This window comes from Hakea prostrata, chromosome 3 (genome assembly GCF_041222555.1).
Source record: "Hakea prostrata isolate BN-2017 chromosome 3, UWA_Hpros_2, whole genome shotgun sequence".
Lineage (NCBI taxonomy): Eukaryota > Viridiplantae > Streptophyta > Magnoliopsida > Proteales > Proteaceae > Hakea > Hakea prostrata.
Window position 1 is genome coordinate 7,424,179 of NC_142602.1, and position 16,121 is coordinate 7,440,299.

Consider the following 16,121-nt stretch of genomic DNA (forward strand, 5'->3'; position numbering starts at 1 on the left):
GTTCACTATAAATTGCAAGGGAAGTAAACTAACAACAGCATTATTGTTTGTAAGAGCTATTTAGGCAACTTCATATCCTCATAAACTTTTAAGTGAAAATGGAGAGGAACCTGTTGGAAGACCAAGTAGTTGCAGAGACTACCCTTGTTTCCCCTAGATTGGATGGAGGAGAAGCCTTCCATGTTGAAGAGAAGAAGCTCCGAATCTTCGGTTTCGAGGTGGATCCCTACACAAATGATGGCCAGGGCTCTAGAGTGCCTGAGGAAGAAGATGAAAGTGTAAGTTCTTCAAACACAGCTTTGTCTCGGCAGAAATCTGTGAAGGAGAAGACTACTGCAACTCCAGCACCTGAAATAGATGACAAGAAGTATGAGTGTCAATTTTGTTTCAAGGAGTTTGCAAATTCACAGGCTCTTGGTGGTCACCAAAATGCTCATAAAAAGGAGAGGCTGAAGAAGAAAAGGCTGCAGCTCCAAGCAAGGAAAGCAAGCCTAAGCTATTACCTTCAACCTTTCCAGAATCACCATGGTCTCAGTTTCCATCTATCCCCTCCATGGTTCTATGAATCTTCTCCCTATACACCTGATCAGTTTACATCTTTTGAAGACCCACAAGTTAGTTTCAATCCATTCACTCAAAAAGCATACTTTAATGGCTCTCCTCTCACAAAATCATATGCTTTACCCTCTCTTCTCCCAGTACCACAAGATAACTGCAAATTCACCTTGACACCCACAAACAGTTCTATCCAGAACAGACCTTCATTGATCAAACCTTCTCCTTTGCATATTTCCAAGCAAAGCTGTAAAAGTCTTGAGCTTCAACTTGGGCTTGCCATGCAACCAAAATTCTGAATATCCTCTGACAATGGCTTAGGGCAAATCGCAGTGCTTGAATACTTAGAAACTGTTGAAGGTATATAGCAGCACAGCTCTTAAACTGCAATATGATCTGATGATATAATACATAAACCATGTTTTTTCGCCTGAGAAATAATGAAGCAAGACTGCATGCAACTCGAAGGGGCCAAAGCGTTTAGGGTTTGCATGTATTTTCAGCCTGCTTCAAGCTGAGAAATCTTTCTTGTATTTACTATACACAAGCACTGCAAGTTAATACCTATTTAGTTTCCTCACCTTCTGGTTGTATTAAGAATTATCTCCTATACGTTTAATTTGCTTTTCTATGGTTCCATCCAAATAATTGTAGGAATCTAACAAAAGCAAGAATTTTATTAAGTCAGGTCTCTTAATTGATGATGTTTAGTGAACCCCCACACCTGGAAGAGCTGCCACTAGAAGAAAACCTAGAACCCTATGATAGATAAGCTCTTCATCCAACTAAGATTATAGATTACACCTTCCAGGTTCCAACATGACGAAAATCTAACAAATTATAGATTTGAAAATTTACAAAAATGATTATTAAACATCCCCTCAAAAAAAAAAAAAAACCAGAAATACTATGCTTTTATCTGGAGATGGGGAAAATAAAAGTAGGGTTTTAGAGATGAGTAATAACTAATAAACTATGGATGGATAGCAAGTATAAACATAAGTTTAATTAAACAATTGTTAACCAAATAAGGAAATCCTTTTTTCTAGAATTGTAGATAGCATAATAATACTAATATACTAAGATGAACAATAATGTTATATTAAAATCTTGAGGGATTATATATGCTATAATGATGACCACAATGTTCTTAATTCTTATCACTATCATTATTAATATTGACTTAATTCTTTGTTTCTAGTTGATTTATTGTTAGTTGTTAATGGTCAAAATATGTTTTAGAATTTTGATAAAGTGTGTATATTTTTTTTTCACTTTCGAAATTGAGGTTTATCCAACTAGATTTTAGGCGCCACCACGGCTACACCTTCAGGGGATAGTTTTATAATTATTTAAATATATATCAAGGCTTCGCCCCTAGTTTCGAGGATATTTGTACTCTTAACCTCATATACTACAAGGTGTTGGTCTTTGCTAATTGAACCAACTTGCTTCAGGTTTTCGTACATAGTTTGTTATGTGATTCTTTATATGAGATTATGTGTATTATATTTGATTGTAACTTTTATCTATGGGAGAAGGGGTTGCCATGTCATTTTCAATGTATCTCCATTTAAGATATTTTTATGATTTCTTCACCTAAAATTCATTAATAATAAAAATTAATTAATATGTTTTATTTGACATTATGGATCAAATGAGATGATGTTGTCTAATTGAAACTATTCAAATGAAATAATGAAAAATTATAACCTTGATGACGAGACCCTCATAATTTAAATGGAATCCCTCTCTCTTTTAATTATTAATATAAGATTATTTTTTTCCTAGTATTTTCATTCTTTCTCACGCAACTATCGTATCAACAATAATCTGATGATCACATGAAGTTGTTCTAATAAACAAAATTTATTTTATTTATTTAAAAAGAATACTATAAGTTTTGACTAGTTGGAGAAAACCATTTTTTAAATTTTTTTGGAAAATTTTTTCTTATAAAACTTTCAATCTAAGGTCAGGTTTGTGAACAGCTTATTAGGGTTTACCTCCTTTTTTTTAATGCAGCTTTGGAGAAAATGAAAAAATAGTTCTAACAAACATTGTTAGCTCATAACAAAAATGAAATCCTAATTGTATGTGAACCTGTAATGGACCCAAAGAACAAGCCCAGTAGCATTTTGGGTTCAACCCAAATCATCCAGCTGTAAGTTGGGTTTCAAATGCTGCACCTCGATTGCTCTAAGCCCATATGAGTGGGCTGGGCTCAAAATCCTCAAATGAATTAGCAATGGACTTGGTATCAGCCTCAATGGGCTCTAAGCCCATTTGAGTTCGACCTATGCAAGCATTGACCTTATGAACTACCGTGTGTAGTGAAGGATACTTTTGCTTGTTTCTCATTGGTTTTCCAATTGTGATAACCTTATGATTCTTAAATAGAAGATTTAATTTACCATAATCTTGTAAAGGACTTTTTCATTATTTTATCATAATGGGTGTGGATTTTTTTTTTTTTTTATTAATGTAGCTTTTTAAATGAGTAGACCACCGATGGAACACATAAAAATGGATTAGATATGATTAGGTGTTAGGGTTGGTTGATGTATTGTAACAGGTGGAGCTCTGTAAATGTTTAAGAATAAAAGATATCATATCAGGTGCTATCTCCCCCAACCATAGACATTTTCAATGGACCTAGACAAGAATCACCTGTTTTAATTATCAATAAATAATTGTGTTGGTTAAGATTGATTATAATCATTGTAAATGTTAAGGAGATTTGGTCATCCAACCACCGAAAGTTGAGTGAAGGTTAATTTAAAATTTACTTAATTAATTACAATTACAATGAGTGGAGATTGTGATTCACGGCTTTCAAAATGCAATCTTTTTAATACTTTTTGGAGTGATTAGTGGCTTAATTAAGGTGCCTGTCGATTTCCCACTTTCCCTTTCCTTTGGAATTTGAATTTTGACAAAAAAAAAAAAAAACATGTGTGAGAAGCTCTGCCCTGAGAGGAGCAGAGACGAACTTCCCTCTTAATTATATGATGGAGAAATGCGAGGATGGTTGTAAGGGATTCAGAGCTTGTGTCACACACATTCATGGATAATTGACTGGATATACACTGAAACATGTACAACATACCATAACCATTGGGTACTTTGTAAATGATGCCTAGACACTCAAGAATCCACGTTTCTACACAACCAAACAACCATGTTTTACCATATTTGTTATTCTCTCTTCTTCTTATTTATTACATTATGCAAATAGCATCACTATAAGTATCCCGCTTGGGGAGTAAGTTCGCAAGAATGAAACTCAAAGGAATCGACGGGGGCTCGCACAAGCGGTGGAGCATGTGGTTTAATTCGATGCAAAGCGAAGAACCTTACCAGGGCTTGACATGCCGCGAATCCTCTTGAAAGAGAGGGGTGCCTTTGGGAACATAGAACACAGGTGGTGTATGGCTGTCGTCAGCTCGTGCCATAAGGTGTTAGGTTAAGTCCCGCAACGAGCGCAACCCTCGTGTTTAGTTGCCACCGTTGAGTTTGGAACCCTGAACAGACTGCCGGTGATAAGCCGAAGGAAGGTGAGGATGACGTCAAGTCATCATGCCCCTCATGCCCTGGGCGACACACGTGCTACAATGGACCGGACAAAGGGTCGCGATCCCGCGAGGGCTCAAGGGATAATAGGGGTTTATCTCGAGAGTTCAGACTATTTAGTGCTCTCTTCGATACTTTTTTTTACCATATTTGTGTAAAGCTTATATTTAAATACTATAAAATAATTTAGAATATAAACAACATAAAGTACACAAAATATAAATAAAATAAAAAAATATCAGGAAAACACATAATACTCGTTTTTGACATAAAAGTGATTCAGACTTTAGTTTCTATAGAGTATAGATCCTTGGTTGGTCTTTCTATTTTAAAAACCTAGCTTCCCTGTCCAAAAAGTGTCCAAATGGATCAGTTGGAGTCCAGCTTGGCCCTCTTATTTAAAACAGCCCAACTTTACGGGTCTTGCTTGGGTCCTGCGCACTAAATGTGCAGGACCATCAGGCCACACATTGCGGGGCGTCGGATCGAAATTTTAGTCCAAATTTTGATCGCGATCACTGAAATTCAACAATCAAAATTCAATTTTGACCGAAATTTTAGATCTGGGAGTCCAAAATCTCGATTTGACGATAATGTACATGGCCCAAGCAATTTGGCAACTTTACAGGGTCTTTTGGGTGGAAAAAGTAGAAAAATAATTAATCCAGGTGTTGCTCTCTTAAATGCAATTCGGTGTACACTACACAATCCTTGTCCTTCTCCCGCCTTAATTGAGTTAGTTAACAAAAGTTGCTATATTTGCAGGCGATGCGATTTTCAATTTTATATGCATTTTCTACCAAGAGATTTCTTTCAGGTACCACGTACCTATATATAAATTGTCTCTCCTTCCTTCCTCACTCTTCTTTCCTTCCTTCTTTTTGCTAATGGGGGAGTTCCAGCTTGCAGGTTCTTGAAACGGCCTCTCTGTATCTCCCTCCTCCAATCCATTCGCAAGTACCTCCGTAGGTTTCTATAACGTTTTGTTTGCGCTCCAAAGACTGAAATTTGGAATCTAATCCATTTCTGGGGAAATGTGTGGGCAAGAGTTGAATTTCCGCTGCGGACAATCGTGCGAGCGGAGATGTTTATAGGGTTTCAGTAGCAAGGCCGCCGCCTTCTTCTTTTCTGATTCAGAGTGAAAAATGGCAGCTCACGGTTTTTCTTCGAAATCGGACAAGAATGAGGCCGTCAAGCAACAACGAAGGGATCCATACGAGGTTCTTGGGGTTTCCCGGAACGCCAAGGATCAGGAAATTAAGAGCGCCTACCGGAAGTTGGCTCTCAAGTAAGCTGATTTTCATTAATTGTGTAACTTATATCTTGTTTAATTTTTGTTGGTCATAGTATATTGTAATCCACAGTTTTTGAATTTCTTTCTTTGATTCATTTACTCATCACCCGCTGGACTAGAAAAGCTGAAATTACGTTTAGTTAGGTGTTGAATTCTGTTGATTGTTTACAGATAGGCCTGTTCTGACAACCGGGTCATTTCTTTCCTGTTTTGTTTGACTTTTTCCCGGTCGACACTTTCCATGTTCTTCTTTTTTGCTTTACCTTGCTCAATCGAACAGGGCAGAAAATGGCTTCCGTCGTATTTCATCGACAAATTGTCAATGATAGATGGTATTGTAGAAAAAGCTTGCCCTACTTCTCCTTGTATTCTGCAGGTCCATGTAATCAGAGTTGTACTTGTAATTGGAACGGGTTTTCGGTCAATACAGGGTAGAGTTTGAATTATATACCAATAAGGGTATTGAGTCTCCCTATAAATATTGTCTCAGTCACCCAGAGGGAAAAACAACAAGAAGCAAAGGTTAGCATTTTGCAAGGTGGAGAGTGGTGTCCAATTTTTTTTTCAGGAAATAGTGGAATCTAGTTTTGTTTCGGGGGGATGTAGGCAATTTTGCTGACCACGATAAATTCTGTTGGAGTGTGTTTTGCCTGTTCTTCTTCATGGTTGTGCATTTGTCTCAACACTTCCTACAGCTCTCATGTGGTATTATTATGGCTGAGTCTTTCAATGGTTGTGAATTTGTGATGTAAACCCAGAATTTAGGGTTTGTCTTCAGGAACTTATTTTCAAGTTGCAGCAGCTAGTTGGGAAACTCAGAGGTTTCGGCTAGGGTGTAAAGGGTTTACAAGGCTGCTGTGATTGTAAATTCAGATCTGAAATTATAGGAGAATTTAGAATTCCGTCTTGTAAGTCAATTCCTAACTCAGGTAGGACAGGGATTAGGGTTTTAGGGGTTTTGGCCTGATGGTTTTGGGATTCTAAGGGACTGAAGAACTAGGGTTTATTGAAGAGGATGTGCTGCTGTTTGCGCAGAACCAGGGAAGGAAAAGAGAGGCTTGCGGATTCTAGGGTTTGACTTAGGGTTTGAGGAAAAGTGTGGAGCTGATGAGGGGATGGCCTGCAATTGGGAATGGGGTAGCTCTGAGGTCTGAAACTCAGAGGAAAGGGGCTGAGTTTGAATTCTAAGAATCTCAGAAAATTCTGCAACTTGCTCTCAAAGAAGATGAGTTGCAGATTTTTCAAAAGTCCAGAAAACAGGGCAGATCTGGTTAAACAAAGATTAGGACTAGGTTAAGAGGCCTTCTGCGATTCTAATGCGGGTAAAAGGAGTGCAAAAGGGGCTGAAATGAGGGAGTCCTAGTTGGGGTGGGATTTGAAAATATGGGAAGAAGAAGGTGATGGGAGATGGCTTCTAGGGTTTGGATAGGGGCTGTAACTTACTTGGGCTATTGGAAACTTGAAGGATGCTGCTAGACTTGATGATGAAGCCTTCAAAACTTGATTTCTGGTTCGTGTTGGAATGAATGCTTGAGTGCTTGAAGAAGAAGAAGAAGCTTTGAAAAGTTGCAAACGGTAGCTCAAACCCAGCTGCAGGTCACCCTCCCAAGGATCCCACGACTATACCAAGTCTTTCTTCAAACTCACTGTATTCAATCATCAAATCTGACAATTACAATGCAAAGAGGATATTTATAGCCTAAACAAAAGACTCAGACTCAAAAAGAAAACTTGGTTGCCAAGCAACCCAAAGCTACTAGACCAGTGCCTAAAATTTAGGACTCCTTATTAGGAAATAGGTCTTTCCTAATTTACAACTCAATGACTCTTAAAAAGGAAACAAGACAGACTTACTCACTAAGACTCCAAATTAAAATTTAAAAACAGAATTACAAAAATTCAGAAATAATTCTGACCTAACACTCCTCGAATTAAGGGGTGAAAATGACCAATTTGCCCCCTTGGTCAGTTTCGGTCCCCCTTATAGGCTCTTTTGGCCCCTGTTTCTCTGTATTTGCTATTTTCTTATAGCTGTATTGTATCTCATGATGATAGCAATAAATTAAAGTATGTGTACTTTCTGGTTTTTCCTTGACTTGGATAAAGTTGAGAGACCTTCAATGCTGGTCTTGTGTGATTACAATAAAACAGCAAGTGAATGAAATCAATGGTGGAAAATAGAAATAGATGAAGCAAAAAGCTGTTATTTGACACTTCAAGTATTGCCATCCATCTTACAACTGGGTGAAGATGGAAGATGGAGGCTGTCATCAGTTCTTTTCTATTAGTAATGCTTATTGATGAACTTAAAAAAGGGAAAAATTTTCCTCCCAAAATACTTCCACTTATTATATGGTTCCTTGGTCATGCATTGATAAACAGACAAACCTAAATTAACTTTCTCGGTATTGGAGACATGTGTTATTGTTTAATTATCTGATTTCTTTTTAATATATTGGGGGCCATCTATTTTGGATTTTTTAAGCTTTTGTCAATTTCTGGTGTAATCAGACCATTACTCTGAGTTGAGAGTCCTTGTTGCTTAGTGATGGAATTGTTTCATGGAATACCATTTCGTTATTTTCTCTTTGTTTTTCCCAATGGTAGTTGGGCAGCAAGGTTACCTCAAATTGTCATCTTTCCTTTCCAATTAAACTTCCTTTCTAGTGGCTAACAATTTGGGGGGGGGGGGGGGGGGGAAGGGAGGATGGGCATGCTAATCAGTTGTCTGATCCTCTCTTCTGAGAACTTGTTTCCCATTGTTCATTTTGTACAGTTCCACAGTAACTGTGTTGCCTGTTTCCCATGGTTGAATTTTGATATTTTGTTGGATCTGAGGTATTTTAGGGAGTTTACTCCAATTGGATATAAGTTGTTGGTGGTTGTCTTGGGCATGTATAACAAGGCCGTTGAGTATACTGTTATGGAGTGCTTTGGGAAGCAAAGGAGCTGCTTTAAAAATGACACTGTAAATGGATCCAGAGCGACCCAAAATTGGGGGTTTCTGATCCCCAGATTGCATCATGCAGCTTCTTGGTGATGATCTTCAATAAAGATTTTTCATGGATACTGTATGAAACTGTTTGGGGTCAGCTCTTGTTGAATCTAGTCATACAATGGTGGCGCTGTTTGTCTTCTGGTTCCTGCAGCCCTTGATATGGTATGTTTTTTGACAAGTTGTTCCTTTTATTCAATAATCACACCAGAACCATGCATTTTCCAGGTACCATCCTGATAAAAATGCAAATGATCCTGAAGCAGCTGATATGTTTAAGGAAGCTACACTCTCCTATAATATTCTTTCTGACCCAGACAAGCGGCGTCAGTATGATGCAGCTGGTTTTGAGGTAAAGTATTCCGGTGGCATTGTAATTTTACAAAACATTTAACATTTGCTTGTGACTTTCAATTGCACTAGCATACATTTCTTTTTTCCCCCTTCTACAATGCTGTGCTGTTCTTACACTCCATTCTTTGCTGACGATGATTTGCTTTATATAATGTTGTAGCTTATTTCATTATGTTACATGATTTGCTTTTGTCGGATTTCATTCATCTGTTTGTTCTTCATGATTTATATAAATTGTATCATCAGTTGATAACTGATGTAATGGCTTCCCCAGGCTGTTGAATCCGAAAACCAAGAATTGGAGTTGGATCTTTCAAGTTTGGGAACTGTGAATACCATGTTTGCTGCCCTTTTTAGGTAAACCCTGTCCAAATGAATTTTGTTTTCTTATTTGTAGGGGAGGCTCACGATGTAATGAGTCTGGGCCATGGATTGATGGGTTTGTTTCTGTTTGTACATGCACCACACAATAGTAAACTTGGTGTGCCAATTAAGACCACTGTATCACCAACTCTCTTGGAAGAAGCACTCAATGGGAGGGTAACTATTCATGAACTCCAGTTGGGAAAGCCCTTGTTTAAGAAGGTGAGTTATCAATAGCTTTATTTTTCTCCCTAATAAACTATTGTTTTCTTCATGTGGTAAATGCATTTGAAGCTTTCTCATTTTGGACAGGTTGAGAAACAGTGTGCTCACTTCTATTCTGTAACAATAACAGAACAAGAAGCACAAGCTGGACTTGTGTGTCGAGTGCAATCACCAGACAAAGGCAAATTCAAGGTTTGTGAAGACTTTCCAAGTCCCTGGGGCAACTTGGACATGCCATTTGCACTGTTTTGGTGCTATTTTCTAAATTGTGATTTATCTTCGATCACATAAAAACTTAATATTACTTAGATTTTCCTTTTATAATTCCAACCATTCCATCTAAGCACTAGGTGATAAATGTTTTAATTTTTGCCCTTTTAAAATCTAATTTTGGTGCGACGGGATGCCCTTGCACCAAGAGCAGAGGATTTTATTTGTCTTCTGAGAATGTTTCATGTAAATAATTGCTTTGTAGATGAAAACACTCTTGAACTGCTACTAAAAATTTAAACCTATGCAGCTTTTGTACTTTGAGCAGGAAGATAGTGGTGGATTAAGCCTTGCATTACAGGTACTGACCAGTATCTATAGCCTTCTTTATTTCTCTAGTTGGAATATTTGCTTAAGTTCCCCAAGATGCAACTCTTGGTAATACAGAGTCACCAATATACAATTCTGGTTTCATTCATCCAAAAAAATATATAATTTTAGTATGGCAAATATGAAACCATTAAGTGTTGAGAGGTCATTGCTTGTCTTCAGTTTGTCCAGGGATCAATAATTGAGTTGCTTTTTATTTTTTATATTACGGAGATATAACTGTGGGTAATACTGAAGTACCAGTATAGAATTGCGATTTGACAAATATGAAACATGAAGTATTGAGAGATTATCACCTTGTTTTTGTTAGTCTCCTGATCAATACTTGATACTTGCTAAGTATTTTGATATTACATATTTACATGAAAGCTCATGCACTTTTTCAGTTTCTTGATACTTATCAGTGTAGTTGATATCCAAAGTGATATGTGTTACATATGGATCCATCTGAATTTTACTTACTAGATAACAAATGATTTGCAGCATAATTCAGAATGCCAACTTTATAAGAGAATTTTAGCTGAACATGTGGGTAATTTTGTCATATGAATTTTAGAACCCAAACTGTCAATAGTGAGCATTCATGAAATCCTGGATAAGGTCATTGGTGTAAATTCCCAACGCCACGAAATGAATTTTTTCCTGCTCCCTTTCTTCTTTGCCACAGCCGAAATGTGTTTTGGACAGATGAGTTGCAGAGGATGATCAGCCTCAATGAACTCCATGTTGCAGTCGATTTTGTTTGAAAGCTCGTTGGTGGCCCCAATTCTAATAAGTGAGGGGTCCATTTAGATGGAAGCCACCAAAGAGTTGCCATCGAGAGTGTGAATGCAGAAGTGGAGAATACTGTTGGACTTAGATAGAGAGAGGTCTGACTATGAGGCATCATATTGCTACTATGCTTGCTGCCATGGTGACAGTAGCTGATCCACTGGCACAGCTGTTGAATTCTGCTTTCCTCGTGAGGGGGTTAGATGATGCTGGTGGTGGTGACAGTGACCATGGCATGATCGTTAGAGGAGGTTGAGGAAAAAATTGTGAGGAAGGCCTACTTGAAGGAGGAGATGCTCATGGTTTTAGTTCATGGTATTGGAATGAGTATTTTCAACACAGAAACAGATTCGATATCAGTTTTTGTATTGGCAGTATGGACAGGTTTGCTTTAATATTACTTTGAAAAAAATGGATTTTTGGACTTCGTTACCCGTTCTGTACCATGCAACAACCAATATACTATCAGTATCAACAAGGTGCAAAACCATTTGGACTTCATTGCCTGTTCTGTACCATGCAACAACCAATATACTATCAGTATCAACAAAGTGCAAAACCACCGGTACTGGGCGATACAATATCTTTACTTAGAACCATAGTGATGTTGCTTGCATGTTGCTTTCTTGAAGGAAGAAATCCAGATATCATAGTTAGAGATGATTATAGGGGTGTAGCTCTGATGCATAATTCAGTTTGTGGGGCATTACCAATGGACCTGCCAATGCCCCCTTGCTACTTTTGGTTTGAATCGATCTGATCATCCTCTGCTTCTGTTCACTGGGACTGACTTTACATTTAGGTCTTCAGATTTCTTCAACTTTGTGCAGGAAAGATATGGAAGGAGAGGATTTGCAAAACTTGAATGAAAATCAGAGGGGAGAGACTGGATGAGTTTGAACTTTTGATCTTGGTAGCCTTGATCATCACACTTTCTCTCTACCTCTCTCCCCGTATCAGGGGTGCTGACAAAGGAGATTTGGATCTAATGATGTTAAGAGTTGAAGAGTTCATGATATGAAGAGGGCCAATTGCCAATCCTGAATGAAATGAGCGAATCCCTATGCAGTTCACACAAAGCCTGTTATAGGTTTTCAGTAAGTGAAGGTGTTGCTTGTTCAGCGTTGTTGATGTTGCTGCTACCATATCCTTCCTTTTGTCTTTTTGTTTTTGTTCTTTGTGCTGTTGGGTTTGTGTGGATATGTGTGTGGCTGCGTTTAATGAAAGTTTACAAAGAAAATAAGGTGATTCCACCATCTTAGTCGTGCTCTATCCTTCGTCTACCACTCGCTGCCTTCGTTTGCTCTTCCACCATTTTTTATAATCACAATATAACAACTAAATTAGATTTTTGGCCTTAGTTTAGTCGTGAAAGATTCCTCTTTTTATGAATTGCTTGGAGCCAAAGTTATGTAGAGTTAAATATTTTGGCTTTTTTAATTGTATTAGTATTTTGGAGTCCTTGTTAGGTAAGTTATTCTAGTTTCCCAGGGGTTTTGGATCTAGGAAACTATCTTGTTTTTCTTTTACCTTTGTAACTGATCCCCCTTCAATTATATGAATTAAGAAATTGTATTTGACATATATGATAAGTGAAAGTCCCTCTCTTGCTTTTGTTGGCTCCTTTGTGTTCGGTTTCTCTTGTTCCTAGAGGTTGCTGTTCATGAGTACTGTTCCCAGAACAGTTGCTGTCCGTTATGCTTCTCTTATTGATAGTGTTTTCCTTAATTTTTTTTTTTTTTTTTTAAAATTTTTTTTATCTGTTTTACCCCTTTTCCACTCCCTTTTATTACAGTTCTGCCTGAGATTTGGAAACACTAACCTGTCATACTTTATCTGGACTGAAAAAGGTTAAAAAAAGGGGGGGGGGGGGAACCTAATACGCTTTGAGTAGAATCTAAGGATGTAGGCGTTGATGTGTATCCTTGCTGAAAATATATTTGTTATTTAATTAGTTCCCTGGGATATATATATACACCTTTTTTTTTTTTATTGATTCGGCTTTCATGGTTATATTTTGTAACCTTATATTTTTATTTCAGTTGTTTACTTCCTTAATGGGGGGCATTTTACAGCGGAACTTCTTTATTGTGCAGGAAGACAGTATCAAAACAAGAAGGTCCACATCTGCTGGGTTGTACTTTCTTGGTTTCCAAGTTTACCGGTTAGATCAATCATTCAGTATGGTGGGACATTGGCACTGCAAGTTCTTTTATTACATAATTTTGAACTTATAAAACAATCTCTTTTCTTATCATTTCTTTCATCAATCTCATGCTTCTGAATATAGTTAGCAGCTAAAAAGGATCCTGATGGTGCCTTTTTCAAAAAATTGGAAGGATTCCATCCTTGTGAAATTACTGAACTAAAAGCTGGGACCCATGTTTTTGCTGTCTATGGTTAGATCTGCAACTTTGTCCAGATGAGCATTCCTCTTTCCTCGGTATGTGATCTGATGGGACCTAACTCCTGAGCGTTGTTCTTTCTGTATTCTGGTATATCTTATCAGGTGACAACTTTTTTAGAAGTGTAAGCTACAGAATAGAAGCACTTTGTGCTGAAACTTTTCTAGAAGAAAAGGAGAAACTAAGGGTTGTAGAAGCTCAGATTTTGAATAAGAGGATGGAGCTTGCAAAATTTGAGACTGAGTATAGAGAGGTTTGGATTTACACACAAGCATTTTGTTTATACCTTGAAGAAATCTGCACATTTTTGAGCTTACTTTCATGTGATGTTACAGGTCTTGGCACAATTCACGGAGATGACAAGTAGATATGCACAAGAAATGCAGTCAGTGAGTTCATTTCTGTCTTTTTGGGTTTGGTGCATGTTTGGGTAAGCTTCTGGAGCAGAAGTCGTGACGCAGCTTGTAAGGCTTTTGTGGGTCAAAAGTGCATGTCCAACGAAATTTATTTTGGTTGGGATCTTTGAAATAGAAGCCCAAAAATCTGTGCCCCTGGGCTTCTTTGCACTTCAGGTGGATAAGATTCCAAACAAAATAATTTTGTGTGCCTGCCTTCAAACTCCAGAAACCATCTCCTGGGCTCCTGCAAGCAGAAGGCTGAAAAGCTCTTCGATCATGCACTGGATGCTGTGGTTTTAACCATGGCCACTAGGCTTTTAGAGGATTTTGAGGTGTAAGTGTTGAGCTGTTTGGACCTCTTCCAATTTGGAAGAACTCTTCAGGTCAAAATCTGTCTTTTCTTCTTTGGGAAGAACCACTATGATCTGTTTGACCCTCGTGATTTCCTTGATGCAAAACAGTTCATGTTAATTTATCCTGGTCATGGAAGTTATTCTTTCTTTCTTTTTGGGGTTGGGGGGGGGGGGGACCGAAAATCTTACATCTTGACAGGTGAAACCCAAAAAAATCTCTAAAATCTAGGTAAGACTTAATAGATATAGATTGTATATCCTTGTGAATGAAATATGGCTAAAGACCCTTAAACCTTGGATCTGCATCCCAACTTCCCTGTTGGATTCATGGATGGTCTGGTTAAACAATTTAGGTTTAAAAATTAATTAGGTTTATGTTAAAATGTATCTGCTAAATTTTGTCCTTTCTTCCATCTTTAGATTGATGAGCTTCTTCAGCAAAGGAATGCAATCCACGCCTCATACACAACTGCTCAACCTTTACCCCGGAGTCTGAGTAGTAGCAAAGTCAGAGGTTCCTTCAAGGAGTTTAGAAAAGAAGAGAGTCAGCAAGCAAAAGATAAGAAGCCTATGAAGGATGGGCAAAGGAAGAAATGGTATAATTTGTACTTAAAGGTGGATAAGAGGAAACCTTGCTGAATATGGTAAGTCATACAAACATCAGTTTATTGAATCATATGTTCTGTGATGCCAAGCAAAATGTCTGACGCCTGCGTCTTTTAGGGTTACTTTCTTTTTAGGAATTGTGTGGAGCTTCAACGAATATCTTCTGAATGAAGGGTGTTGCCACTGCAAGTGCAGTTTTCCTGTCTTGTCCAGCCCAAATGTTCAACGACAATGGAGATAAATTCTAGGGCACATTCTTTGCTATGCTAGCATGTAAAGGATATCAATGCTTGCCTTTGTTCTTTGTCAGCAATTTTTTCCTCTTACTGTAGGCCATTCTGCAAGTGAGTCTGCAGGAAAACTCAAAAGCCAATGGATCATCCAAAGTGCACCTCATGAAATTATGAGCAAATCATACAAGGTTTGTAAAATACATTCCACCAAGTTTAGTCATAACGATGGATGTTGAAGTGAGACTTCCAGTGTGTAGATGGTACCCACCGACGTCTGGCTTTGACACTGATGCAGTGCTTGATAGTTTTGTCAGTCCAGGTTGAGAGATAACCCGTGACCTGATGAACCAATTTTTACACTGGAAGCTCCTGCCGTTTGGTCATGACTTGCCCAAGGATTTGGATGTGGGATTAAGATAGGATTGAAAGGGATAGATTTGAAAATTTATTGTATTTTTTAAATTGGAACTAGTTACTCGAAGATTAACACCCAAACTGATCTTTCCGGTTGAGCACTTTTGTTTTTGGGTAAACATGAAGATTGAGCACTTGAAAATAATGTTTTCGAGATAACTTGATGCCTCTCGATCCTATAGATACCATTACTTCATATGTGGTTCATAAGTTCAGAGTGTTTTTATTTCATTCCATTGCCTTTGTATTATCCAAGATATCCAGCTTCTTGCTTATAGGTTTTTGGGTTCTGAAGCAATGTGCATTTTTGGGGATCGTAAAATGTAATTGTAGATCGCTTAGCCAGGATGGCTGTCTCCTTTGGGGAAGGTAGAGACTGGCATGTATCTCCTGCTTGGCTGTTGGAGCTTTATTTGCCTTTGTCCGTTTTACCATTTCAATAGATCAATTGATTAAAAAAAAACATCACCGGATCGAAGTGTTTTCTAAGACTTGATGATGGAAGATTGGGGGCGGGGGGTGGGAAATGAGGAAAGGTGGTATGAACGCTAGTTGAAAAACACGCCCCGGGGTCATGTTTTCAACTTTTTGCCTTCTTATTTCTTCTTTTCTTATTGAGGTCATCACATATATTTGACGGCTAAATTTCAAAGAAACAAAGAAAATTACTCAAACCCTGATTCATAGTTTTACTAAAATTATAAAACATTATCTAAAGAAAAAGATGGCAAAATATAAAAATAAATTTTATATAAATTTAAATATTCCATCTTAACCTGAAATCATACCAATAAAAAAATTTTGATGTTTTTAAACGGTGAAACCTGCTTGATCTAATTATTTTTGGATCATATGAAATTTATTTAATGTCATACTACCCATAGGCACGTGTAATAAGAAAAAGTCACAAGGGTTGTTTTTTTCCCCTTCATTTTAATGTAGAGGTTTCATCAAATGATTTCATTTTTTGGGTAAAGTTTCA

At 37.7% G+C, this 16,121-nt stretch overlaps 2 protein-coding genes across 4 annotated transcripts; both read left to right on the top strand.

The window, feature by feature from the left end:
- Positions 1-1,368, top strand: LOC149020493 (zinc finger protein GIS-like). Its single transcript, XM_089148649.1, has one exon. It carries the CDS (start codon positions 99-101, stop codon positions 852-854), a length of 756 nt encoding a protein of 251 aa, XP_089004775.1. The 5' UTR covers positions 1-98; the 3' UTR covers positions 855-1,368.
- A 3,504-nt stretch (positions 1,369-4,872) lies between these two features.
- On the top strand, positions 4,873-15,370 carry LOC149020494 (chaperone protein dnaJ 16-like). 3 transcript variants are annotated; one of them, XM_089148651.1, is made up of 13 exons: positions 4,873-4,945; positions 5,038-5,416; positions 8,646-8,769; positions 9,046-9,128; positions 9,245-9,356; positions 9,447-9,551; positions 9,880-9,930; positions 12,827-12,916; positions 13,021-13,129; positions 13,240-13,388; positions 13,471-13,524; positions 14,307-14,530; positions 14,610-15,370. In XM_089148651.1, exons 2-12 carry the CDS (start codon positions 5,274-5,276, stop codon positions 14,523-14,525), a joined length of 1,239 nt encoding a protein of 412 aa, XP_089004777.1. In that variant the 5' UTR covers positions 4,873-4,945; positions 5,038-5,273; the 3' UTR covers positions 14,526-14,530; positions 14,610-15,370. The 3 variants fall into 3 exon arrangements, with proteins under 3 accessions (XP_089004777.1, XP_089004776.1, XP_089004778.1); XM_089148650.1 differs by lacking the exon at positions 4,873-4,945 and having other exon boundaries at positions 4,952-5,416; XM_089148652.1 differs by lacking the exon at positions 4,873-4,945 and having other exon boundaries at positions 4,952-5,416; positions 14,627-15,370.
- The last annotated feature ends 751 nt before the right edge of the window (positions 15,371-16,121 follow it).

Excerpts from the sequence above, each read along its gene's own strand:
- LOC149020493 (XM_089148649.1), top strand. The coding sequence starts at position 99 with ATGGAGAGGAACCTGTTGGAAGACCAAGTAGTTGCAGAGACTACCCTT.
- LOC149020494 (XM_089148651.1), top strand. The coding sequence starts at position 5,274 with ATGGCAGCTCACGGTTTTTCTTCGAAATCGGACAAGAATGAGGCCGTC. Across the intron at positions 9,357-9,446 it reads GAAAGCCCTTGTTTAAGAAG|GTTGAGAAACAGTGTGCTCA; the intron begins GTGAGTTATCAA and ends CATTTTGGACAG. Across the intron at positions 13,389-13,470 it reads TTGAGACTGAGTATAGAGAG|GTCTTGGCACAATTCACGGA; the intron begins GTTTGGATTTAC and ends GTGATGTTACAG.